The sequence below is a fragment of the Macadamia integrifolia genome, chromosome 3 (assembly GCF_013358625.1).
Source record: "Macadamia integrifolia cultivar HAES 741 chromosome 3, SCU_Mint_v3, whole genome shotgun sequence".
NCBI lineage: Eukaryota > Viridiplantae > Streptophyta > Magnoliopsida > Proteales > Proteaceae > Macadamia > Macadamia integrifolia.
In genome coordinates this window covers 31,876,121-31,904,083 of record NC_056559.1, presented here as the reverse complement: position 1 = coordinate 31,904,083, position 27,963 = coordinate 31,876,121, and the positions used below count along the sequence as shown (strand labels likewise).

General features: G+C 40.6%; 2 protein-coding genes across 2 annotated transcripts; one reads left to right on the top strand and one right to left on the bottom strand.

Annotated features, from left to right (window-relative positions):
• Nucleotides 1-561: 561 nt before the first annotated feature.
• Nucleotides 562-14,458, top strand: LOC122073698 (protein SHORT ROOT IN SALT MEDIUM 1-like). Its single transcript, XM_042638322.1, has 13 exons — nucleotides 562-821; nucleotides 901-964; nucleotides 9,227-9,454; nucleotides 9,559-9,589; nucleotides 10,059-11,296; nucleotides 11,842-11,916; nucleotides 12,042-12,116; nucleotides 12,213-12,554; nucleotides 13,407-13,634; nucleotides 13,709-13,750; nucleotides 13,846-13,908; nucleotides 14,010-14,078; nucleotides 14,171-14,458. The coding sequence occupies exons 1-13, from the start codon at nucleotides 574-576 to the stop codon at nucleotides 14,192-14,194; spliced, it is 2,727 nt and encodes a 908-aa protein (XP_042494256.1). The 5' UTR covers nucleotides 562-573; the 3' UTR covers nucleotides 14,195-14,458.
• A 1,777-nt stretch (nucleotides 14,459-16,235) lies between these two features.
• LOC122073699 (methyltransferase FGSG_00040) lies at nucleotides 16,236-18,101 on the bottom strand. The gene has a single exon (XM_042638323.1). The coding sequence runs from the start codon at nucleotides 18,002-18,004 to the stop codon at nucleotides 16,382-16,384; it is 1,623 nt and encodes a 540-aa protein (XP_042494257.1). The 5' UTR covers nucleotides 18,005-18,101; the 3' UTR covers nucleotides 16,236-16,381.
• Nucleotides 18,102-27,963: the final 9,862 nt, after the last annotated feature.

Here is a 27,963-nt window from a genome sequence, read left to right as displayed (position 1 = left end):
GTAGATGTGGGAGGGCAGGGAGGAGATGAAAAGTTTAAGGAGGAGTTCAGAGTTTGTAGGGGGGTTTGGGAGAGAGAAGAGCTCAGTATAGGAAGGGGAGGGGGAGGGTGTCCGACGGTCTCCACCATCGGAAGGAGGTCAGGCATGGGTGGGGGAGGTCAGGTCATATATCTCTTATCTCTCTTATCTCTACTGGATTCTAATGGCCGTTGCTAGCAACCCGTGAAATGTATTCGGTGTTTATAGTTACATGAGGGTAATTTGGGTATATTCCATGAAACAGATTGTTGGTTGATACTTGATACTGGAGGAAGATTTACCATTTGAGAGTAAAATTAGAAATAAAATACTGAAATGAAGTGAGTTAGAACTGTAGGAAAACTGGAAGGGGCCATCATTCTTTTTATATTAGGTATAGATATGGGTATAAATGAATGCATATGACTTGCAGCCCACAGCCTGCTTATTGTTAGGAATCCGATCATTTCTTATCATACCAATACTTTACGAATTGGCTATAATATAAATACCTTACAGTGAAAAGATTCTTTTAGTTATCCAGTTCCTTATATAATGTGCAATCTGTATCTATTTCTCCCTTCATTTCAGGTGGTTCTGATGAGCGGTATCAGTAAAGATGCCTTGGAGGAACTATCTTCTGATAAAATTTCTGATGACCGTATACCACATTTAAATAACATCTTGAGGTTTGCCATTCTCAGACAAGACCGTTCCTTTATGGCAATTGGAGGCCCTTGGGATGTTCTTGACGGTGAGGACCCATCGGTTGATGAGTCATCCTTGATTCAGACGGCTCTTAGGTATGCATAGAAATTTTTCTGCATATTTTCCTATGGATGAATGATTGCCAATTAAATAGAAGATATGCTTTCTATGCAGATGTGCAAAGGGATTAACCCAACTTGATTTACATAACTGTCATCGTTGGAATCGTTTCCTTGAGGTAGTCATTTGCTTTCTAATCTTTCTCCTTTTGCCTTTTGCCTTTTGCCTTTTGCCTTTTGCCTTTTGCCTTTTGGTGCTTCATTACTTGTATAAATCATATCAGAGTTCTTGGGGTAGTCACTTGCCTTCTAATCTTTTCTCCCATTTGGTGTTTTAGATTATACTATGCATAGCCTATTAACTTAACTTATGACTTGATATTGTCATTCTAATGCACATTGGAATAGGGGATGTGACTGGCTGGATGATCAAGGTCCTACAGTATTTCTTTGTTGGCCTTTTTTTTTATGCTTCGTCATATGAGTCATCCTTTCAAAGAACATGCTGTAAGTAATGCAATATGGGGTTCGAAAACCTTGGTTCGGATTGCCTATGTGCCCACCACCCAAGTGTTAAACAACTCAAACAATGAGGCTAATGACAGTTCTATAATTAACCAGAATTTTAAGGGGTGACTAAAGTAGATGAAGAGGGAAGGGATAAAAATGAATAAGTATTTATTGATCGCGGGCAGACTAAGCAATAACAAAAAATAAATGATAAAACAGAATTAAGGATGAAGAGAGGTATTTTTGGAAAGAATATGATGTGGTGCCATATAATATTACAACACCAAGGTTGTCTTTCGATCTCATGATTTTAATAGCGTTGGTGGAAAACCAGTCTTGGTTCAGGTAGAATAAATAGAGACTCCTTTCAACCTGGGGTTTCAAGCTTAGAATTCCACCACCTAAACCTCTTATTCTCTCAAGATTGACAAGCATTATCAAAGTCAAAGGTCAAGTGAATAAAAGGCGTACCCAGTGCATGAGGGCTCCCGAGTCCCGCTATTGCGTGGTCTGGGGAGGGTTGTAATGTAAGCAGCCTTACCCCCGCTTCGCAGCGAAGCTGTTTCCTGACTTGAACCCACGACCACTTGGTCACAATGGAGCAACCATACCATTCCGTCGTGGTCTGCCCTCTAGTCAACAATCAAGTGAATGAGCCACAATATGTTCTGCAAATAGATTCTAGCAGTCAGGGAGAGATCAGGTTTAAGCTTCAGTTCGGAGCTCCCAATTCTGCGGCAGTTTTGGGCTGGGAATTGATGAAATTCTGTGTCAAGAACCCCGTTTGGGATTGCTATCGGCCTACCCAAAGAAATATAGTCCAATTGTAAGGAGCTAATGGGAATCTGGTAGTTAACTAGGAATTTCAAGAGGCCACTTGGTAGAATAAAAGAACAAACGATGCAAGAGGGATTTGAAATTATTTAACGGGGACAAATTTCGAAGGTATGATAAAATAAGGACAAAGGAGGATAAAAGAAGGGGGAAGGGTAACTAAGGACGACCAAGGGTTATGTTGTTGTTTAAAATAACATGACCAGTGTCTTCTTCTACCTTCACATAAAACTAGAAACATCGGTGATGGGGAACCTTGCGAATGTGAAATCTCTCTTCCACTTGGTCAGGGATTGACTCAAAACTTTTGGGGAAGGTTGCTAACACTATAGACAACCAGCTGCTCAGCCATGTAGGCAACACTAACTCCACATTTTCAGGCGTGGAGCTCGCTATGCTCAGTCAAGGAGCGAGGAAAAGTAAAATGGAATGGATGGTTGAAGTGACTGATGAGTGAGAGCGCTACGATGAGCAAGTGCTTTATCTAATCTCCATCGTATTACAAGCATATTTAAATGAAAGAAATTACATCCAATAAGGAAGCTAAACAAATTAGGAAACTAATCTTGAGCAAATCCCTGTGTATCTAACTCTTATCTAAAACTCCCATATAAAAACAAGTAATTAAAAATTACAAAATAATCATGTGGCCTGGTTTGTGTCAAAATTTGGCTCAGTGATGAACCAGATCATTTCATTCATCTACGACCTGCACAACTCTCAATGGCTTGAAATAAACTCGATCTTGAGTTTTGTGGGGTTGTGGAATGAGCACATGATGCACTTCCTGCTTCAGTCCATAATAAAACTCTGACAGCTCACAGTCGTTAGGAATGTAGTCCTCAAGTCATAGAATCACAAATTTTGTCTTCTCAGCTTCACAAACACTATAAGTCGTGAACAGTATGTTCAGAGAGTCCTCTACAATTTCTTTCTTTTCTACTTTAGTGGCCTGAGGGATTGCGCTGTCTTCTTCTTTCAACTCATCATGAGGCTACACTGTGGGTCACTTTGACCAGCTTTGATGAGTTATCACGTTGCAATCCTTTCAAAATAAAATTGCTTTGTAGATTAGAGGGCTTTAACATATATACATTTGCTTCATAATCGAGAACAGCCTGTTGAGCTTCCAACCATTGTCGGCCAACTCTGATGATGCATTTCGATGACTCAAACACCTCACAATAAACACCATCAAAGTTAGTAGAAACTGAAAATCCAATGTACAGATCTTGAGATTCAAGATTCAATATTAATTTTGTTGTTCTTTGATAACATCCCCACCACAGGCTGTGAGACAAAATTTTGACGAATAAATTAACTTTTTTTCCTGCTTGGTAAACGAACTCTGGTGTTGAGAATATAGGATTCCATGGCCAGGTTGGGCTCTGATAGCGAATGATGCCCATTTGGGACTAATCTGGTAATTAACCCGAAATTTCAAGGGCCACTTGGTAGAGTAAAAGAGCAAAGAATACAAGAGTGATTTTGCTATTATTTAACTGGACAAACTTGGAAGGGATAGTAAAATGTGGATAAAGGAGGATGAAAGAAGGGAAGGGTAACATGGGAAGAGCAAGGGTTATGGTGTTTTTTAAAATAACATCACCAGCTTTTTCTTCTACCTTCGCGCAACTAAAAACCAGTGGCGATGGGGAGCCATTGGTTATGTGAATTCTCTCCCACTTAGTCACAGATGACTCAAAACTTCAGGGGAAGGTTGCTAACACTATAGCTTTATTGATTCCAACTAAAGAATACCTCAAAGAGGTCAAAACATGAAATATAAGTTCTCCAACTCAGGTCCATAGTAAGAGGAGTAGTTCTGAAACCTGATTTGGTTCTCACGATTGGGAAGAAGTTAGGTCCTAAGATCCAAGGGTTAAGTCGCTCAAAGGAGGGCTTCCTTTGTCCCAAAAACCAGGTTGAAAGGAAGAGTGAAGAGAGATTTAGAGAATGATTTGACTTTTCAGTACTGACAGAGGTCTTTCTTATTTATAAGAAGATTACAATAAATCAAATAAGGGAAGTAGGGTAACGCTGACTAAGCGTCCCTATCTGCAAGACTTACTACGGTAAATAGTAAACAATAAAACTTAACTAAGGTAAGAATAAGATTAATTACATTCATCTCAACACTCCCCCCCAAGTTGGTGCAAATATATCATACATGCCCAGCTTGGAGATGAGAGGATGGAATGTCTTACAGTGAACAACCTTGGTAAACACATCAGCTAATTGATTTGCCATACTGACAAAGGAAATGCAGACAGTTCCTTGGTCAAGCTTTTCTTTGATGAAGTGTCTATGAATCTCAATATACTTGGTCCAATCATGTTGAACGGGGTTGTCAGCGATGCTGTGGCTGCCTTGTTATCAGAATACAGATGCATAGGACCTTCAACATTAACTCGGAGATCACTTAGGCTCTTAAGCTAAACCAGCTCACAAATCCCATGGACCATTGCGCAATGCTCAGCTTTAGCACTAGACCGAGATACCACAGATTGTTTCTTGCTATGCCAAGCAACAAGGTTCCCTTCAACGAAAGTACAATACCTAGAGGTAGATTGTCGATCATCAATAGATCCAACCCAGTTAGCATCAGTAAAGGCCTCAATCTTTAAGTGCCCCTGATTAGAATACAAAATACCCTTTCCAAGAGTGGATTTCAAGTACCGTAGTATCCGGCACACAGTATCATGGTGAGGTGTGAAAACGACAATAGCCATAGCATAAGCAATATCAAGCTTGGTGTGAGGCCAACAAGTCTCTGGTACTGTTCTTTATCAACAGAGTCACCCATTGCACTTGTCAACTGATGATTGACCTCCATAGCGGCATCCGCAGGTTTGCACCCAAGCATATGGTTCGAAAACTTGATCGATACGGTCGAAATTTCGCATGTTTTGACCGTATCGCAAGAGGTCGATACTATATGGCCTGTGACTTTAAAAAGTCACACGTTTGACCCGTATCGACCAATTTCGATAAAAAATCCCATGTTTCGATTGAAACATGGGAAATTTTGATCGAACCACATGGTTTGACCCTTTGGGTTGAACAAGCTCTTATATAGGTTAGTTTGAAAAGAAGACAAAGGCTCCTATTTTCAAAATTGGACCCTCTCCCTTTACTTTTTTCTGTTTGGAGTGGGAAACTTGGGAAAACACTCAAGATTTTCCCTTTGTGCCTAACAAAGTTGAATCTAAGGCTAGATCTTGCTTGATCTACATAAGGATGGTAGCTTGGACCAAAAAGGTAAGTCCCAACTTGTTAAAATAGCGATTAAAGTGTTATCCCAGACATGTTCTGCCATTGGGTGTGAGCGCAATTGGAGTACTTTCAACCTCATACAGTCAAAGAGACGGAACAGATTGGGTGTTGCACGGCTGTTAGACTAGGTGTATGTGCACTATAATATGAGATTGAAAGAAGAGCACATACGCCTTAGCATGGAGAATGGTACTACCCCAATCAAGGTAGCCGATATCTTCCAAATGGATGACGATGATGAAGATCCCCTTGATGAGTGGGTTAGAGATCGAGGTGAGCCACTTTTAGATGAGCCTGGTGGTCGGCCTAGCAGTCATATGTTGATGTCAAAGATATATATCAGAAGAGGACAGAATTCACTCAGCGTCACCCTGTCCATTTGAGTCCCACCTTGGTGCTGGAATTGAAGAAGAAGAGCATCGGTCACCTTCATCTTCTTCCACTCGAACCCCAAGATGATGATGATGATGGGGATGGTGATGGTGATGGTGATGGTGATGGTGGGTATGATGATGGTGATAAATTAGCTTCCCTGCGAGAGGAGGATGATAGGATGCGAATTGACTCGGTTCCACAACCATTGCCAATCAGATTCACAGGGGAGACTGAGTTCACACATGCCACACAAGATGAACATCACGGTTCCTGACAATAGAGGCTATAGTAGAGGACCACGCAGAAGGTTTGGGCCTCAAGATGAGGCAATTGGGATGGGCCAAACCATGGATATATCTAGCTTGTCTGGCACAATGGAAGCCATGAGTTTGGGATAGACTAGAGGATTTGGGCATTGGTGTGCACCTGAATTCATTGACTCGAGCCCTAGTCCAATACATAATAGCAATAGTGGCTTTGAGAGCGTTGGATCAGCTGCATCGCATTATGGGTATCCACTCTATGGTGTATATGCCGGTGGACCATCCTTCGAGAGCACAGGTTCATTTGGATGTGGTAGTGGTTATAGACAGTATGGTGGATCTTCTTCCTCATTTGAACAAGAGGGTACTTGATGTAGATGCACATTATGGAAGGAAATATGAGAGGAAGACGGGTCCAGCCTTAGTCCACCTGAGTGGCTAGGGTCCAGCCAAGAAGCCAGCTGAACCCCTACTTGGTCCACCTGAGTGGCTAAGTACAAATAAAGGCCAATTGGACCCATCGGCTACGGGAATAATTAGTAGTCGTTTTAAATTAATTAATGGGCCACTGGGGCCATCGAGTTGAGTAAGTGGTATGTCGAGTCCAAATTGTCTTAGGACTATTTGTTTTCCACATAGGTTTGTTATTCCTAGTCCAATTTTGAATTCCTAGTTGTAGTAGGAGTGTCTAGTCCTATTGGGAAACTAGCTCCTAGTAATAGTTTGATTGATATTCTGCCCTCTATAAATAGAGGAGCCTATGTATTCATAATTTCAGATTTGAATAAAGAATAATTACAGTCAATTTCTTAGAACAGCCGGGATAGCTGTGGGTGAGAAGCCCAAGCCGGGACAGCCGCTCTTCCCCCACTTTTTCCTTTGTTTCTTCTTGTTTAAAGCTTTCTATTTTATCCTAAAGTTACTTCTGTTGAAGTATACGACTGTTGTGAGTATTCAGAAGTTCAGATCTGTCCAAGTTACAAACCAGAATTGATTCTCCCTCCTGAAGCCTGTGATTATTTCTCCTAGGTCAGAAAATCAAGAAAGCTTATAGCTTCACAACCAGCAATCAGAATCCTCTCAACTTTGGGGGTTTTTGTACCCTCCCTAGGGACTATCTACGCCCAAGAGTGTAGCTCAATCGGACTCCTATAGACCTGGCCGCACCACTCTCTCTCTAGTTATATAGCAGGTCTTTCTCTCTCCTATCGGGTTGGGTTTTGGGCTGGTTTTGCTCCTGCATTGGTATTGTATCCTTGGTGGTTTATTTGATGGTCTTATTTCTTTGTTTCCTACTCTTATTTGTATTATTTGGGGTTATAAACTGCTATGGTAGTTTCTTGTAATCTACTCCTGTATTAGTACTTCAAGTGGTGGGTCATTTTTTGTTGACAGTATCTTTAGGTATCCATCCCAACCTTCTGTGCCATACCCACATCCTATAACTGTGAGTAACCCATTCCCTAGGTTGGGATACCTAGCTGATGTTGACGATGCATCTTATAGATGGGCAATGACAGACTACCAAAACAATTGGGCCAAAAACATGTCATGGGATGCATGTGGTGTATTCAGAGAAGCGGTTACGACATCTGCAGTGTTACGCAGTTCATGGGATGGAACCGCCTAGACACTCTACTTGGAATTGACTTTTGAGTGTTGAGTGTTGAGTGTTGATTGTTGTCACTTGAGTGTTGAGTGTTGAGTGTTGAGAGATAACTCTTGGTGATGTAATATTTTTATTTATTTTGGATAATTTGTATTATGTATTGATGTAAATTGTAGACTATATATAGCGTAGACTATGTAATTATGTGGTATAGTTTCAGAATTTCATTCAACAACTCAGCATACATTACCAAACCTTTGGTTCACCACACAAGTATGACTTAATGTGTTTTTTTATGAAACTAATTATGTGAATGTGTTAGAAATGTCTAAAATAGTATGTACACAAAATATTAAGCAAAAAAAAAAAAAGTTTGGGGGTCAAAACCTAAGTTTCCACCAAATCGGAAAAAATTCCCTGGTTTTCTCGAAATTTCGGCCTCCCCAAGGGTCGAAACCTGATAGCTTGAACCTTGCCCAAGCATACTTGTCTCACTAAGGAGATCAAAAACATGCTTCCTTTAGGAAATGAAGATACCTCTGTTAGATCTAGCCACTTCAATCCCAAGGAAATACCGAAGAGGTCCTAGGTCCTTAGTCTCAAACTCTGCTGCTATTAAGGCCTTAAGGTTGGAGATCTCCTCATCATTTTTACCAGTAATCACAATATCATCAACGTAGACAATCAGAGCAGTGACCTAGTTACCTTTCGCCTTTGTGAACAAGGTGTGATCAGCTTGACTCTGTCTATATCCAAAGCTTATCATGGCTTTCATGAACCAGCCAAACCATGCCCTAGGAGACTTCTTGAGGCTGTACAAAGGCTTCTTCAACTTGCAGACATGTCCGGCACTGGAAGGAATTGCAAAGCGAGGAGGGACATCCATATAAATTTCCTCTTCAAGAACGCATTCTTGACATGGGTTGTCTTGTTGGTGGACGTAATCCATGTAGAACGCTTTGGCTTGACCCATCTATATGGTACATCAGGTAGGCAACTGGTACCTTATTGTAGTCTGTCGTTATAAGCTTGTGGCTGATTTGTAGTGGTACGTCAAGTTAACAACCGGCACTTATTATAATTAGCCATGACACGTCAATCTTTTTGCATGGATCCTCGCGCTTGTCCTTGCTTGGAGTTTCCATGTAGCCGTCCGATTAAGTTGGGATAAGGTTTTGGATGATGATGTCTTATTTTCACTTTTAGGGGGAATGGGGTGATCTGTAATTTTGGCCCTCATTTAGGATTTGCCAATTCAAGTGAATATGAATCTCAACTTTGCCTGGGAAACATGTTTTGTTCATCTACTAATCAAGATAAAATCATTCCTCTTTTATTTGAAGTCATTTTTCTTTGGTCTTGTTCCTTTTGGCAAAGTTACTATATAGCTGAGAGGGGAAAAAGAGAACCGGAACTCTGTGCTTATAGCTACCTTGAATGAGTAATTGGGGAACTTTGAGCTTTCATATCCTAATATTGACTGGTTTACATGGGGATTACCTTGTCACCCTTTCAATTGTTCAGCTTTTCCTTTTCTCTTTTCACCCCTCACACATTATATCTGGACTTTGCAGATACACTATGATAGAGTTGGCAAGGATGGGCTGTTTAACCATAAAGAGGTTACTGTATTGTTTGTTCCTGATCTATCTGACTGCCTACCTTCCTTGGAAGAGTGGAGAGACCAATGGATGGCACACAAGAAGTCCGTAGCTGAGAGAGAGCGTCAGCTTGCTATGAAAAAGGAGAAGGTCAAGAAGGCCATTGCTGAGAAAGAGCGTCAGCTTGCTTTGCAAACAGAGGTGGTTTTTTTTAATGCTACCTTTATTTCAATTTTATTTTTGGCAGTTTTTGTCCTTCCAAGGATGAAATTTTTATAAATAATTGTGTTATTATTTCTGAACAGAAATATGGTGAGAAGAAAGAAGCAGTTAAAGGTAACTCAAGTCTATCAACATTGTTGTGTTGGTGAGAAGGTCCATGATATGTTTGTCATCAGAACATGGTCTTAAACTTGGCATGTCATCTCACAACTGGCCATAGATTCAACCTTCTATTTTATTTTAGGGAAGTGGTTCTCTGTCCAGGAGTGTGGCCTACCCAGGCGCTCCCTGTGTCTTATCTCTCTCCCCCAAACAAGGGCAGGGATATCTTTTCATTGGGGAAGGAGAAAGACACATGGAGGGGGTGCTGGGGGCTGGTGGTCTTTTCGTGCCCCCTATCTCTGGGTGTTTCCTGCCCCAGCAGGTCAGGGTTCTTTTGCCCATAGTTTAATTTTTTTTTAGCTTTTGATAGAAAGATTAATTTTTTATAGTGTGTATGTGTGTGTGTGTGAGAGAGAGAGAGCTTACAGTTCAGCTTTTAGAAACCTGTATTTTACTAATTTTCATTACGTTACTTCTTTAGGGGATCGAAGTCACAGTAAACCAGATAAGAGCACTGATTCCAACAAAAATGCAAATGCTGAAGGTAGTTTAGAAAAGGAGGGTAAAGATAAAGCATTACATATTGCACCCTCCGAAAAAGCAGTTGATGTAAACAAAATCGAAGAGGATGCTGGTGATGAAATTGAAGAAAATGCCACTGGGAGAGAAATTGCAGGTGGCAAAAAACTTGAAGGAAAAGATGGAGAAGCCAGTGGGGAATGCAAGCATGTTGAGGAGGAACAAGACAAAGGTTCTGTTGCCGAAGCAACCGAGGTTCAGAAACCTGGGAAGAAGAAAGTTATGAGAAAGGTTGTCAAACCAAAGGCTGCTGATAAGAAAGCTGGCATGGAGGATACAGTCAGCAAACATAATGAGAAGTTGGACGAGACAGATTTTGGAGACAAGCAAGTTAAACCAGAAAACAGTGTTCAACAGGATGAGACTTCTACTGATCCCTCTGGCGTTAAAACTTTTACTAGAAAGAAAATTATAAAAAAAGTTACTGTTGGGAAGACCTCTCAGAGCGGAAACAAAGGTGGAACTTCTGGTGACCCCGAAGCTGAGGTAAAAGCTGAGAAAGAAGTGGACTGTCAAGAAGATAATGCAAAGGGTAAGGTAGATCCTAATGATCCTTCCGCTGTGCAGGAAACTGGTGTGAAAACAGTTGTAAAAAGGAAAATCATTAAGAGGGTGCCTAAACGGAAGGCTACCAGCACTGGAGACAAGGGTGGTGATGGGGAAAGCAAGAAAGATGGAGATAAGGATGAAAATAAAATGATCAATAGAGGAAATGAAACAGAGAATGTGACTGAATTAGTTTCAAATAAAGACAAGCAGATGGCTGAAGTAAACAAATCAGAGAAGAAAAAGAGTCCCAAAATAGTGACAAGTAAGAAGTCTCTAGAAGTGCGAGGTGATGGTGTTGCAAATTCTGGTGAGAGAGAAATCAGGCCAGAAAAAGAGGGTAAAAAGGAGGACAGTGAAGTAGATAATAAGAAGCCTGGAGCTAAAGTGGCGGCTGGGGTCTCAAAGGAAAAGGTACCTAGTAAGGATAGTCATGATGGCGAGAAGGAAAGGGCAAAAAATGACAAGGAGAAAAGAAACAAAGATGAATCCAGGAGCAAGACAAGTAAAGATTTGAAAGAAAAGGAAAATCCTGAGGAACCTCCCCAGCATCCTGGCATGTTTCTAAAAACAAAATGGAATGAAGAGCCTAAGGTAAGTTCAGTGTAGCTTTACTTCTTTTGATGCTGCACTAAATATGCTAAGTAATTTAAATTGGTATCATGGATAGTTCTATTGATTGCAAAACTTGCCACACTATTTGGGGTTCAGCGAGGTGTTATTTCATTTCCCACTTACGCATGCTTGCTTCACTTGTCAGCATAGTTATAAGTATAGGAATTGGTGCCCATATCAGTCTTGTCCGATATTGTATGATACCGATTCAGATCAGGTGGAATCAGGTCTTATCAGCCCAATTTGGCTGGTCTGATCCACTTTTTGGCCGATCCATATCAGTATTGCCCTATACCAATACGTATCTGTTGATAAGCCGATATGTTATCGATACTTAGAACTGCGCTTGTCAGATAAAAGCTTAAATGAACTATCATGATCTCAGCATTGCCATGGAACACCATAATTGTAATTAGAATCAGACAAATATTGTTAAAGCTCTTACCATTATCAAAATATTTGTATATTGTAATGGAGGGGATTATTGGAGCGTGGTTGTCTAATTGTATGAAATCATCCTACAGCTTCGATCATTGTCGCTTTCATTGGACTCACTCTTGGATTACAGTGACAAAGATATTGAAGAATCAACTTTTGAGGTTTGTTTTTCTTCCTCTATGCTTTTCTTTAGGGACTTAATAAGAATTTTTTTCTTGTTCTACATTTAACTGAACCCACATTACGAAAGTATTTTGTTCTGAAATGAAGTTTCGCATCTTTACAGCTTTCATTATTTGCGGAGTCACTTTATGAAATGCTTCAGTACCAAATGGGTTGTCGTCTTTTGGATTTTCTTCAGGTTGGTTATGAAAGATTAGTCTGCATGGCTTTTGCATGTATATGTTCCTTTCAAGGATTAGTGCTCATTCTGTGAATATGCTTGCTGTATGCATAGAAACTGCGACAAAGATTTGTGAAGAAAATAAATCAACGAAAAAGATCACGTGATGACAACCCTGAGAAAGAAAATGCCAAGGAGAAGTCTTTGAGGAAGCAGTCTAAGACAACTGGTGAACCTTCTGTGGAGAATGAATCTGCAAAAGCTGAAGAGCCAGATGCTCCTAATCCAGATGGTGAAGAAACAATGGCCATGGAAAGGGATGCTACTGCAGATGTGGCTGAGGACTCCAAGGTGGAGAATGAAACAGATGATGAAGTAGAAGAAGATCCAGAAGAAGATGTGGATGAAGATGAGGAAATGAAGGATGCTAGCCACCAGGATAACTCACCTACAGAGGTAAGGATTCTTTTTACATTATTGAATTGAATGAGAGGATTCCATTAGCGTGTTAAAGAAATCACTTTTCATACGATACTTGGTCATTATTATAGTTATTAAGCATAATTTTGACTTAAGCCGATGAGAGAGAAGTCTAAAATAGTTTGTACCGTTTATTTTTCCTTTTTTTTTCTTATACCCTTTGAGGATGTCAATCTCATGTTGGCTCACCCCCTTCCTTGTTCAATGAGGTTCACATTTTGCATTATCTATATTTTGATCTTTGATAATGAAGATTGACCCAAATCTAGTGTGTTGATTATAATCTTATAATGTAATGAGAGAAATTTAATCTTCATCTCTTTGCAAGAAATTTTGTCCTGCTAAATGGTTAATTTATATTTCTTGTTAGCTTTATACTTGTCCAATACATGATCAGTTGAGATAAAATCATTTGAGCTGGCATGGACATGTGTAATGGAGACCTTCGAATGCACCGGTGAGGATAAGTGATATGATTCAGATTGGAGGAGCTAAAAATGAACTCTAAAAGTTGTGAGGAATGACCTGCATAGCTTAGGACTGGTAAAAAACATGGCTTTGAATAGAGTTGATTGATGAACTATGATCCATGTAGTCAACCCCATTTAGTTCGGATAAGGCTGATTTGAGTTGAGGTTTTACATACTCCCTACTAATGATTTGTCATATGAAAAATTGGGAGCCGCATGGGTTACCTTCACCACATTGTCAATGTTGTGACAGTGATTGGAGGTCGGAAATCATTTCTATGATTTCTTATGGTGGTTAACCAGTTTTAACAGCTTTGCTTTTTTCTTTTTTTATTTACCGTGGTGTCCCTTGAATTAGTCTGTTCTGCAGGCTGGTGATGCAGAGAGGATAGTTGATGCAGAGGCTGAACCCAAGGAATCAAGTGATGTCAAGGATGAAGTGGTGTGTGTAGAGGAACAGAAGACGGGGGAGAAAACTGTTGAGACAGAGGTTAGGTCTGATAAGGAAAAAACAGAAAAAGATAAAGATGCAGGGATGGAGACAGATAAGAATGCAAATCCAGTTGTCCATAAAGAATTGTTGCAGGTGGGTTTTGATATTCGCTTCAGCTCATACTTGTTGCTTTAAAGCTTCTGATATCATATTTGAATCCGTAACAGGCTTTCAGATTTTTTGATCGAAATCGGGTGGGCTATCTCAAGGTTATTCATCATCCCCCTTCGCCCGCCCCTCCTTCAGTGGTCATATCAAAGAAAGAATATGTAGGTGTAAAATTTTATTTATTTGCCTTTTGCAGGTTGAGGATCTGAGGTTGGTTTTTCATAACTTGGGAAAGTTCCTTTCCCACAGGGATGTAAAGGTGTATTTCTTGCTCTTGTCAGAACTTCATGCTTTATTTCTGCCTCTTCTCCCCTCATGTTGGATAGCTGTCATGATTTTGTGGGTGTCTTCATTGAGCAGGAACTTGTGCAGAGTGCACTTTTAGAGAGCAACACAGCGAGGGATAATCGCATACTTTACAATAAGTTGGTGAGGCTATCTGACGTTGATATTTGATTTGATGGTGTTGGTACTCCACAACAATTTTCTGAGATTAGCTGGATCATTGGAGTAATTTTCAGGCAAGTCTGTGGCTAAGAGGATAAAGATTCTTATATATTTTCACTGTCAGCCCCCTACCTGCTCAAGGCCTGACTGGAGAAGAAGAGATTCTTCATTTATACTGGATATATAAATTTTGTTTTCTCCCCTTAAATTATTATTTAATGCTCTCATATCTTTGTACTCTTTGATTTGCACAAAAATCAGTTTTATTTGTCTTGGTCAGTAATTGAAGTTTCAGCCATTGTATTGTATGTTGCTTGCAATTTATCGAGCTTCATGCCTTAATCCATCTGTTTTACATTTTCTCTCTTTTCCCCCTATCCGTTGAATGTATCGCTTTCTCCATGACACTGGTTGCTTTTTCCTCTTCAGCACGCATATGATGGCTGGCAGCGACTGGTATGCATCCCAAGTGCCTCAGCCGTAGGATTTGTGCTTTGGGTAAGAGGTGGGGGTGGTGTGCTGTAGAGGATCAGGTTCCGTAATTGCATGTCTCGCGCTCTCTTTATTTGGGTAGCATGATTATTCTCCACGCCACCCCCTCCATTAATGTTAAAAGAGTTGGTTTTTTATACAAGTTATCACCTATTACTTGGAGGCTTTTGGCGGCTCAAATCAAATGGTTTATCCGAGAGCCACTAATGACTTGTTGATTATAACACGAGGAGTAATAGAAAAGGTTTGCTCTTTGCTCCACTTGATGGCAGCTGCCTAGGTATCTCTTTAAGGTTGACTGAGTAGGTCACGTTGACGATCAAATAGAAAGGTTATCACGACCACTAGCTAGCTTAAGTGGTGGCAGCTTCAGCTCGAAGAGCCACACCCAAGGGGGAGGTCGCGGGATCAAACTTTGTCGTGTGCCATTGGCCTTATTGGTGCCCAGAAGGCTGTGGTGCCCCAGTAGGATAGTAGATTTGGAAGAAAAAAAAAAAAAAGTTATCGTAGATTCAGTGGAAGTTGGGAATCCCTCCCGTGCTTTACTGATATGGTCCAGAAATACTGGAAGCTGTGTTAGCAGGTGGAAGATCCTTCGCCATAGGGCAGTCTACTTCCATTGCGGATCTCTTGCGATTAAAGCTGGAGTTTATATCCTCTACAGGGAATAGTGAGTTGTGGTGAGCATGAGACGGCTGAGAGCACTTAGGAACGTGCCTGAAGGGGTTCTCAATCATTCAATGCTTAGTGCACTAGTGCTGCAACTGCAAACAATTTTCACACTTAAAAGCTGTGGATGGCCAGGAATTTAGGTTGTTGGCCTATCATTAGGGTCATGAATGTATCTCTGGCGTTGTAATAACCCTGTCTTCTTTGTTTTTCTTTTTTCTAGGAGAGGGGGTGTTCTTATTCATGTCATGGTATTTGGTCAGAAGTCGCAGAACTTCCAGCACTCTTTTTACATTTTTATTTAATGAGAGAAATCCAAGTATAATTAAATAGAAGTTATAAATTTACATGCATCCTTGTGCTTAGGAATGAGAAGCACAACTGGGAATCCACATAAAGTAACAAGCAATACCAATGCTGCTGGTAGAGTTTTTCACCAACGAGGACAACTGGGAATCAACAATGATATTAGAAGATCCACGAAAGAAGAAGCTGAAATGAGTTCGGTTCTGAACTTCTGATACGAAAAAAAAATGGGGGAAATCAGATGTGGAAGTTTCTTGATACTCAAAACTTCTCTGATTTTCCCCAAAACAGCAAACTTCTATGTCATCTCTCCGGCAATTTAGAAACCTCCCAAATTACCCCTCTATTTTCAAAAACCAACCAATTTCTATTTTCCCCATTGAACAGGTTCACATTATTCGAATAAAATCAATCAAAGGTTCTCTCTCTCTCTCTCATTTGGATGATAGTATGTGTGTCTAGATAAAAAATAGATACCTTTTTTTTTTTTTTTTTTTTTTTTGGCTTAAGGATGATTATGCTCACTCTGCCAGTTACTCCCCTTACCATCGAGCATTATCAGAAATACATAAATGGCACTAAGGTTGAGCGCTCTCTCTATCTCTCTCTGGCCGCATTTCTCTGATTTGGTGAGAGGAGAAAACTCTCTCATATTAGAATCTAGAAGGGGTGTGTGCGCGCTTGGAAATTGCTGTTATTGCTTTCAATGGCTTTGAAATGATTCAGTATAAAAGATGAAGGAGCAACGATTGGTTGTGTGAACCAAATCAAATGTTTCGCAATGGAATCCCCCGCACCAAAACAAAATATGATACAGGTCACGAACGCTGAAGCTCGAGCAGAGCTCTCAATGCTTGTTTCTTCACCACCTTCCCGTAGACGCATCTCCCCAATTTCAGTGCTCTTTCCATCTCAAACACCCCACCACCACGTTTCCTCACCCCCTCTATTGCCACCCTCAACACCCTCTCATCGCCACCTACAGCCTCTGTTACACACTCTGCCACCGCTTCTGCTGCCGGAATCCGCCTACCCCACCTCCTCATCGAGTTCTCCGATCCATAAGCACCCGAAAACGCAGCCCAATAGGATGCTCTTAAGTACCCCTTCTCCTTTCCCTTGATCATCCATCTCCTCATAATTTCCTCCAATCTGACCACGACATTGCCCATGTCCGATCCTGATCCTCTCTCAAGCGCCAACTCGATCTCTTTGATCTCTCCTCTGCTATTAATCTCCTCCTCAAATCTGCATCGCTTGCATTTACAGTAAAAGCCCCATGTCTTGGACATCTCGTTGCGCTTGTTAAGCGGTAAGAGCACATCGAAATAGGCAAATGTGATCTCATCCCCTGCCTTGATGTCTTTGGAAGCATGGGCTACCAAATGATCCCCAATGTGCAAGCGTCTTGCATTCGGATCGCAAGAATGATTAATAAAGGAGGCCAAGATCCATAACCCGACGCCATAGTAATCGCAGTTCTTACCAAGAACTTTAGCTGAAGTTGCATCTTCGGTTAGACAATTCACATCTAATGCGTTTATGAGCCTACCCATGTCGTCGACCTTCTCCTCGGGAAAGAAGAGTTCCCCTGTTTCAGGCCTGAAGAGACTTATATCGGGAACGCTGAGACTCTCCTCATCTTCTCCTCCCAATAATGTAGAAATCAAACCACGCGTTCTCTTGCATCTCGCGGCAGCGGCAAAAACTTTCTCTATGAACTCCTTCCACATGACCAGTCGAGCGCTCTCGGCTGAATCTGAATCTTCATCAGGTTCTGGCAATATTCCCCTGACGGTAGCGACAGCTTTAGTGAATAACAACAAAGTCCCAGCTTCGATATCCTTCGTGGCGAATAGCCCTCGACCACTTTTCTCTGATCTCTTGATCTGGACTGCGCCTATGAATTCTGCAAGTTCGGGAGATTTTCCTCGAAACCCACTTAAGACCCAATCTGATAGGTCTATAGTCCCAGTCCTGGACTGGAATTCAAGTCTCTTGCATCTTTCCAAATACCCATTAAGGATCTCAGAGTGTTCATTGCCCTGAAGATGGAGAAGAGCCGTTTTGAAGCAATCTGAAGCTCCAGTATAGCGATTTAAATTGAGCAAGATCTTACCTTTACAGAGATGGGTCTTGAAATGGGTACTCTCTATATCAATTGCTCGATCGCAATCCTCCAAAGCTTCAGAGAAATACCCCAACCGGGACCGTGCCTCCGCTAGATTGGAGAGGGCTAAGCGAAGTGTCTTCCGTAGCTTTGACACCCCATCTGAATCAAACTTGTCATGGTTCTCTGAGAGTTGTTGTTGGCAGAGAGAAACAAGCTGAGAGTATAGTTTGATGGATTCCATCCATTCTTCCCTTAGGAGGAGCTCCGTTGCTTTGGATCTCAGCTGCTGAATAATTTCTTCTTCCATCTCTGGTCTCTCTTCTTTCATCCTCTCGACAGAAGACACAGTAAGTCTACTACCCTCAGCTTCTCCGTGGCCGGTGAGTTGTCGGTTATCTTTATTTTCGTTTTGAAAGTTACAGAGCGTAACGGTCAGATTTTCTATCCGTTTCCCATTTAATTATAGTTTTATAACAGCAGCTGGCCAACGGCTATCACGGCTTATTTCTTTAACCCCAAGCCCCAACTACCCCCCCGGGCCCACGCCATGCCCCCGGATCCTTTACAACGGCTATCACGGTTTGTTTCTTTAATCCGGGCACGCCTGTGCCATCCGATGTGCATTGGTATGCTAGAGAGGATCCGGACTCTCACCCCACTGGCCTAAGAAAAATGTTCTGATGCTGCCAACCGTCAGATGTGCAGCGCTGGAGAGGATCTGGACTCTGACCCCACCGGCCAAAATATATATATATATATATATCTCGGTTTTTTATTGTTTTCACACATTGGGGCGGGTTTCTCTGGCTGCAGATGTATAAGGAATCACCCGCGGGCCAAGACAACGACATCGTTACTATGGAACTCTAAACCATAGATTTTTTTTTTTTTAATAGAGAAATTTATTATCTAAGAAACATAGTTCCAGAGAAGTCAGCATACAAATTAAAGAAAAGAAACAGAGGGAGATGGTCTTCCCAACGACAAAAGTGTTGAGCTCTAGTTCCAGCAGTGGCTAAAGCACCATTGGTTTCTCTAAGGCAATGATTAAAATAAACAATGTTGAAATTAGCCTTGAGCAAAAGACAATCTTTGAAGATAGATTGAATTCTCCAAGGAGCTTCGCTGGTTCTTTGGTTAAGGATATTCACAACCAAGAGATTGTCACTTTCAATAACGATATTTTGGAATCCCTGATGAGAAGCAGTCTTCAAAGCCATCCTGACAACAAAAGCCTCAGTAACTAGAGCATAATTCCAGCCTAGTCCAATTGAAAATCCGAAGTGAAATTGAGAAGAAGAGGATCTGCAAACACCACCGATACCAACTTTCCCTGGATTGCCTTGACTCACACCAACATTAACTTTCATGAAGTGCGACTGAGGGGGAAGCCATCGAACCAACCTTGGCTATCTGTTGTAGGACGAGGACACTGCCTAAGGTAAGTAATCTTTGACAGAGACAATTGCATTTCGAACAATGGAAGAGACTCGAAACTCCTACTCTCTGAAAATAAAGTGGAGATATCCGGTCCAAATATGCCATATTATATTGCAGAAGAAAGCCATCTTCAAGGACTGTTCCTGTTGGATCTTTTAAAGCTGGCCACAAGACTTCGGACTTCTTCATGAAAAGGTCTATGAAGAGGGGATTGATTAAGCCCTGCATAAAGCCAAATTTGTCTAGCAAAAGCACAATCGTGAAAGAGATGGTTGTTGTTTTGATTTTGTAGAGTGCGTAGTTGGCATAAAGGATTCAGCTGCATTCCTCTGGCATCAAGCAGATCTAGAAGGGAAGTCTTTGATGCATGATTTTCCAGATAATATGTTGAACCTTAGGGGCTGTTGGCAATTTCCAAATTTTTAGCCACGTAGTTTCGTCCGAAGGATTAATACCGTTGAGAGCAAGACTATAAGCAGAAGCCACAGAGAATTTTCCACTTGCAGTCACAAACCAAACTGCTCTATCTTCTGTTTGGGAATAAGGAATGGAATAGAAATGATTCTTCTAGCAATGTCTGGTGGCCACCAATAAGAAATCACGTCCAGATTCCATTCCTTGCTAGAATGGCTAATGAGATCTGCTACTCGATTAGGAGCATTTCTAGGAATAGGTAAAGGAGCTGCCAAGGGAGGCTAATAAGGAGTCCAAAAATCACTCCAGGGGTTAATTGAGGCTCCATTTTCCACTTGATAAAAAAATATCCTTGTAGAGAAGATCTCTTGTAGGACACAGTGATTTCCAGCCCCATAAAGACGAATGAGAGCTAGATGCATTCATAAAAGAAGTATTCGGAAAATACCTTTGTTTCATGAGACAGCTCCAAAGAGATGAAGGATTATTAATGAGCTCCAAACCCTTTTTTTCCAAAAGATAAAGATTCATAGATGTTGAATCTTTAACATTTAGGCCTCCATATCGTGTGGGTCGACAAATGGTTTTCCAAGAAACGGTCGGGATATGTGATGCTTCCTCACTAGACCAGAAGAAGTTCTTACTAATGGTGTCGAGCTCCTTATGAACAAAACTAGGACTTTAAAGCAAGACATAAAATGCTGAGGCATAGCTGATAAGGATGATTGAATCAAAACCAGTTTACGTACTGTACTTAAAAATTTGGCTTTCCAATGTTGAAGTTTAGTAGATACTCTCTGAATCAAGCTGAAGCAATGAGCTTTGGACAGTTTACCGCTGATAAAAGAAATCCCATGTATCAATAGAACTAGTCGGGATGATGTGAAAAAATTCAAAGAATCCTTCTTGTAGACGACGAAACACTTGGACTAAATTGAGCTCTAGTTTTCTGAAGATTGAGAGTCTAACCTGAGTATCTACAATACTCTTCTAGGATATAACTCAATTCTCTAGCTTCATTCATATCAGCTTTCCCAAATAAAATAAGATCATCTGCAAATGCAAGATGAAAATCCTTGCACAGTTGGATTCCATTGATTCGCTTATCATCCAAAGCCTTGGCAAGGTGAGTGGAAAGAACATTAGCATAGAGTACGAACAAGTATGAAGAAAGTGAATCACCCTGTCAAAGTCCTCTTGTTGGGGGAAAAATGGTAAAGCAGACCCATTATGAATAATACTCAATTGTGACGATTCTACACAGAACATACTTGATTGATCCACGTAGAGTTGAAACCATAAGCAATAAGATTTTTCCTTAGGAAAGTCCATTCTAATCGATCATGCTTTCTGCATATCCACTTTGATAGTCACATACCCTGCCTTGCCCCTTCTGTGTTGCTTGATCTTATGAAGGATTATATGACAAATAAGGATATTATCCTGAATGTGTCTTCCCTTAACAATCCATTTTGGTTGAGAGAAATGATTTTATCCAATAGAGGCTTCAATCTTCCAACAATAATTCTAATAATCACTTTGTAAAGGAAGTTACAAAGACTTATAGGTCCGAATTCCCCCATTGGTGAAGGGGTTGTCTACTTTGGGAATAAGAGCATGTTAGATCAAACACCAAGAAACACGAATAAAGAAAGACAATAGATCCGTACGACACAGAGATTTAACGAGGTTCACACACCAGGGTGGTGTGCTACGTCCTCGGGCGAAGAAGAAGATGATTCACTATGCAGAAGAAGGATTACACCCTAGCAGCGGCGAGGAAGAACTTGCCCTGAAACCCTAGCTTCGTGAAAACCCTAGAATACAATGACTCTCAACAAGCAACAGTACATTATATATATACTCCAAATAGCGGTTCGACCCATCGGGTCGCGGTCGATCCGGTCGAACCATACCGTGGGGGCGTAGCTCCCGCACCCCCATACGAGATCAGTGATGGGGATAGGCCCAAGCCCTCTGCTTCCATCACAGATCTCAGAAAATTTCCCATTCGGGTCGCCACCAAAATATGTCGGATCGGGTCAATCTTCAAAACGGGTCAAGAATTCGAGACAAACTTAACAGAGCAATATAAGTTTGATTCATGTTAAGAATAAAAGTACTTGTGTTGAAGAAATTTTATATGGCTGAAATGACCTCGGTACTGATTAAATGCCATGTTTTTTGAAAAAATAAACCTGAATAACTATCTGGACTCGGAGACTTGTAAGCGGGCATGCTCATAACAATGAAAGTAATTTATTCATCAGAGACATGATGTAGAAGGGATTCAATGTCCTCTTAAGTTATTCTTCCTTGAATGTGCTCAAAATATGGATCATGTATAATAGGATGTTGAGATGAATATAGACTTTCGAAAAAGGTTTGGAAAGCATTACCAATATCTGCATCAGTAACCAGATTGAGACCTTCATGATTAATAGATTGAATGATGTTTCTTCCTCTTCGCTAAATAGTGGTTAGGTGAAAAAATATGGTATTTCGGTCTCCAAACTTTGTCTTCTCTAGGCGAGACTTCTGGTGCCATAGAAGCTCTTCTTGATAAGCAAACCTTGTGAGCTTTTCCGTAATCTATTTTTCTATAAGAGACCATTACTCTGACCTCAAACTAAACTGGATAGAGTAATGTAACTCCAACTCTCTATGTAGAGCTTCACACTTGTAATGTAGATTCCCTACTTCCTGATTGTTCCATTTCTTTAGAGTGCACTATAGATTGCTGAGCTTGCTGATTAATTGATAGAAATTGGATCCATGAGCCTTAAAAGAACTCCAAAAGGATTTTATAAGATCGAAGAATGTTGGCTCCAGTAACCAGAATGCTTCAAATCTAAATGGCCTTCTAGCTCTTCGAAGATATGGAGAAGGTTGAAGAGTGATAGCCTTGTGATCGAATGTGGCAATTGTTTCTCGAGTAACTGAAGCTTAAGAGTACAAAGTAACCACTCCATGTTAGAGAAAAATCGATCCAATTTTGCCTCTATCCTTTGATTGCCAACTTTCCTATTAGTCCAAGTGAATGAATTCCCAGGAGATTCAATTTTAGATACACAAGCAGACCTTACAAAGTTATTAAGAGGTTGAAGCTGATTGGCTGTGATAGAACGTCCACCAATTTTGTCATCTGGACTAAGACACGAATTCCAATCTCCTATTAATATCCAAGGGTGTTGAATGAAAGAGGCAAATTGTAAGAAAGAATCTAACTGCAACATTCTAGTAGTTTGAACACAACTAAGATAAACAAAAGAAACATCCCAAATTTGTTTTTTTTCCCAAAAAGGTTACAGAAGTGGGAAAAAAATCGTCTGCAATTCCGATCTCGTACAATTCCGTGCAATACCACCTTCAGGGGGTGACACGTGTATTGATACCAATACAATGGTCTAGATCTGATTTAAATGTCTCTTCATTGATTTAATATTTTATTAGTTATACCAGATCTGGACCATTGTATTGGTATCAATACACGTGTCACCGCCTGAAGGTGGTATTTTACGGAATTGTACGAGATCGGAATTGCAGACAATTTCAACCCGTATACCAACTGGATAACCACAAAATAGTGACATTGACTTTTGAATTTCACATCAAAAGCAATCCTCCTGCTCCGTTATCAGCTAATACACAAGTGAAAGTGATCATATGATAGCGATATACAAAAAGTGTGAAATTGAGGGAAGCCATCTTGGTCTCAGACAAAAAGCATAGAACAGGTATATATTTATTCAAGAGTTTACAGATTTCCCGCTTTGTCGAGGGTTGACCAATCCCTCAACAATTGAACACAATAATGCTCATGGCTGCCTTGGTGACTATTTCCAGCTAGCCACTGAAGCCTCAGATTCATAAAGGATGCTTTTTTCTTGTCCTCCTTTGCTTTCTTGGATGAGTCATAGCCTTGAACGGGAAATAACTGAAGAAGCTGCAGCTCATCCTCCTTATGTGAGGGCCTCTTCCTTGGGTTTTGAATAAAAAAAAAGGAACTGAAATTACCTCCAGCATTCATAAAATTTTGAGAAGGAGAGATCAAAAGAGTATATCCTTCGAAGGAGACCATTAGGAAGAGTAAAGAAAGTTGGATTACCAGCTTTCACCCCAAATGCTTCAGTAGGAACAGCAAAGTTGGTAAGGATGTGATCCTGTTGTCCTGAACTGCTGTTGCCATTATGCACTTGTACAGTAGGCTGCTGGAGGATCTGAGACGGAATGCATTCAAAGGTTCCTGAATTGTACTGTCCTTTTGGTCTAGCAGTTAAAGGGAAGACCGGGAGAAGGATGTTGTTTCTGCAGAATGCTATAGGTTCTGTGACTGTAGGAATTTGTGGAGTGGGCAGCTCTATACCATACACATGAGCAATCTGAAGAATAGATTTCAGAATTTCAAATTTTCTCTTTTGAGAGTACTGGATCAGTTCTTTTCCTTCTCCAGACTTGGTGGCTTTCATCTCAGATTGAGGGGTCGAATTCTGACCCTTATGCATAAACACCTCATCGTAGATTTTGTAGATTTTAGGCAAGAGGCTAGAACGTCGAGGTGGGATGGCTGCCTTTGGAATAAAAGCTGCAGTAGAAGCTTGCACATTATCAGCTAATGCTTTAAGGAATTCTGGCCTTCATTTGTAGGGGCACTGAAGACCCTTGTGTCCCACTTGAATGCAGTTCGCATATAGATTTTTGGGGAGATGTTCGTATAAGAAATTCACCCAAACAGCCCCTGCACTTCCTAAATTGACTTGAACCGAAGGAACCAGCTGATGAGTAAGGGGGATTATAATCCTTACTGCAGGATTATTGTTGGAGCTAATCGATCCTAAGGGGCTTTCAATCTCCAGCCATATTTGAGTTTTTGAAAAAACCGAGGCAAGGATATCATACTCGAAGTACATCCATTCTAGATTTTCAACTTGTGACCAAAGAATTGCTACTGTGAAGTTCACTTTATTAGATGGAACATCTGGATTCCAAAGCTGTAACACAACAAGATGATCAAGATAAATCCACGACTGCGAAAAGAGAATTACATGCATATCACGTGCATTGTTGAACTTGACCACAAATCTGTCAATAGCCCCTTCAACAAGGTGGATTTCTTCGACTCTCACAGACTTGGTCTGCCAGGCCTTATTGAATATTGAGCAAAGTTCTAACTTGGAGACCTCCACATTGTCACAAACCCATCCGACCAGCTAGTACTTTAATTGATTTTTTTCTGCTTGAATGGAAACTTTAGGAATGTCAACAGGGGATAGTGACATATTTGGAAGTTCTAACTTGGTTGAGAGTTCTTCTACTAGTGAATCAGCCATATCCTTGGAGCTCAGACCATCATCATCCTGAGGTTGAGAAGTTTGAGTTAAAGAAATGGGAGTAATTGGGATAACCTCCGTTGAACTGAGGAGGCCTAAGCACAATTGAACTGCAGGAGTAAACACAAAAGATGGGATTACAGCAAGAGTTTTGGAAGGTAAAGCTCACCAGTCCAAGGATCCCAATTTAAATAGGAACCTTACCATAAATGAAGGTCTAAACATCCTAGAGTTATGATGAGCTAAAATTGAAGAGCCTCTGCCCATTGTGTGCTGCTGTGAGGCGTGTGAGAATCAATTCAAAAAAACCCACCCACTAAATGAAGAAATCAAGTGTTTATCTCTAATAATAAATCCGATGGATCTCTGTGTTAGGATGCTGCTTTTAGACAAAAAAAAAAGGGGATCACAGCGTTCTAGAACACTCAAAGAAAAGAGAATCATGATTATCTTGGAGAAAGGGGCTTTAAAACTCTTATGCAACAAGGATTTAGAAGACGAAACCTCATGATAAATGAACAGTTGTGGGCCTTTAATGAATAAGAGGAGTGCGCCGACAATAGGGAAAAAAGTGGCTGGAGATCCAATTTTGACCAATAACAGGATATGGATAACCGCAAATCTTCTGACTCTCCTTGTGAAAGGAACTAGGACAAGCTACGAGAAATTGAAATTTAGAAATAAACCCATAAGCATTAAAATCTTTAGCACGGGGCCGGAGCTTCATAATAACTTGTGTGAGATGTGAGATTGATTTCCTCAAAGTGTAATTTGCCTAGAAGATGAATCATTAGAAGATTTAGCCTCGCTGACAAGGAAAGAATTGGAGGAATTGAAGGGAAAGAAAAGAGGATTAAGAAGGGAAAATCACAGCAAGAAAAAGGAAAAGAAATCAATCTAGAAAATGAGAATATAAGGAAGGTGATCAAAGAATAGCTGCAAACAGATTTCTAAGGGGAAACATCAGTATTCGAAAGTAGAAGAGCAGCAGGAAGATGATCTCAAAAACCCTTAGAAGGATCTTAGAAGGATCCTATTGGTAGGGCAAAAGAGAAAAAATGAAAATTATAAGATTGGATCAGAGGCTTTATCCTCATCCAAGGTCCTATGCATGCTGGCTTTTAAGATTACTTAAACGGGATTTTAGTCTGCCAAATTACTTATCCAATGGGACTCACATCAACAGGTGTGGTGTATGATGTAGAGAGAACCCTAGGAACTAGAGTCCCTGTACAGGCTGATTAGGTTGACAATACTAACGTGGGTTAAACTCAAGTATGGGCTGAAAGTAAAGGGTAAGCAACATGCATGAACTATATGCAGATTTAAAACCAGAAAAATCACTGCAGCAATAGCAATGAAATCCTAACAATAACACCAACCCAACAGATTTCAATTAGGTAATATGGGGATGGGAACATGGGTAGTAAGATGTCAAATGGGCTGCATGCACTTCTAGGTTCTAGCAGTAGCAGTTACTAATCCAGTCCTTAATTTGCGGTCAATAATCAAAATCAGAAATACATTTAATGTAGAGGTTCAACAAAGGAACAAAGTAGGAGTAAAACAAAGGCTTCAAATAGGGGTTGGGAGGCATACAACTGAAACCGTGGGTGAAAAAAAAAAGGGTTTATGTTGTTGTAATAACAACAGGGAGAATAAGAGGTTGGGGTGAGAACAATGAGAAATATCGAGAAGTAGAGGAAGAGAGAAGAAGAGAAATTATTTTACTGCTAAGAGAAAAGGAGAAGAGAAGATGCAATCCACGATGAGGGGAAGAAAGAGATTCACTATAGGGGGAACTTCTTGTGCATAATGTTGTTTTCTATTTTCATTGACTGAATTCTGGTCATGGATCTTATAATTCAATAAATGATAAAATCCCAATAAATCCTAATCAGAATCTAATAGTTTAGAAAAGTAAATAAAGAGCCCTTCTCTAAGTAATTAAAGGAAAGCAAATTTACATTCTTAAAATAATAATTATAATAAAACAATAAAACCGGTAGTTCTCTCTTGTGTTGAGTGCTCAAGTGGTTCCGTACAAAGCTATCCAAGGAAATTAGAACTACGGAGTCCTTGCGTGACTCCAAGGTAGGCCCCATGTTGATCCTCATCCATTCAGCCAAATAGAATCCAAGGTAGGTGGTCTTCTGCAATGCCTTCTCTAATAGACTCAATAGCCTGGATTGATTTCCGCGTCATCTCTCCCCGGCTTGGAAGAATTCACCATCGTTGAATTAAGATTCATATAATACTGAAGCATGTTTGGATTGAGCTTTTGAAGCTCCTCAATAGTGATCCACATACTGTCAATCTCAGGGCGTCCTCTCCATTTGACCAAGAACTCTCGTGAATCTCCTTCCCTTGTAGAAGTTTTTGGCCAAGGATGTTCTCAACTTCTTTAGCTCTCTTTGCAATTTTAGGTACATGTGGTAAAGAGGTAGGGGAAGGGAAGGGATTGTTGTTTTATGGTTGTCCTTGTTGGCAACTCGGCCACGTGGCAATGATGACGTGGCGGTGATGACGTGGCGGTGATGCCGTGGCTGTGATGACGTGGCCAGTTTGGGTGACATGGATGAAAATGATGATATGGTAGTGTCTAGTGTCACCGATGAGATAACAGAGCATCTTGGTATGCATGAAGTGGTTTAATACATCATTAATAGGTGGTGCGGGTTTCTGGGTCAAAACTGGCAAAATTGGCCTATTTACGATCGAGGGTATTTTCGGTAGTGAAAATGATATTTTTGGAAGATCGGTTCTTCATGAAAAAGATATATTGTAATTTACCTAGTCCAGTGCATTTGATTTCGTCACATTCCGATACCGTATGAAGAAGTTATGGCATTTGTGGAAGTCGAGGGCAGTTTCGGCATTGAAGATGAATTTTTTAAAGGAAGTGTTCTACATGTAACAATACGACAAAAATACAATATTTCCAACGGTTCTGATTTCATCAAGTTCTGATTCCGTATGAGAAAGATACGTCATTGAAAAGGTGTAGGGGCATTTTGGTCTTTTTACATGGATGATTCAGATGATTGAGTCTTCTGAAAAGTTGTAGAGCATCCAGTTACGATTTCAACGCACTTCATTTCAT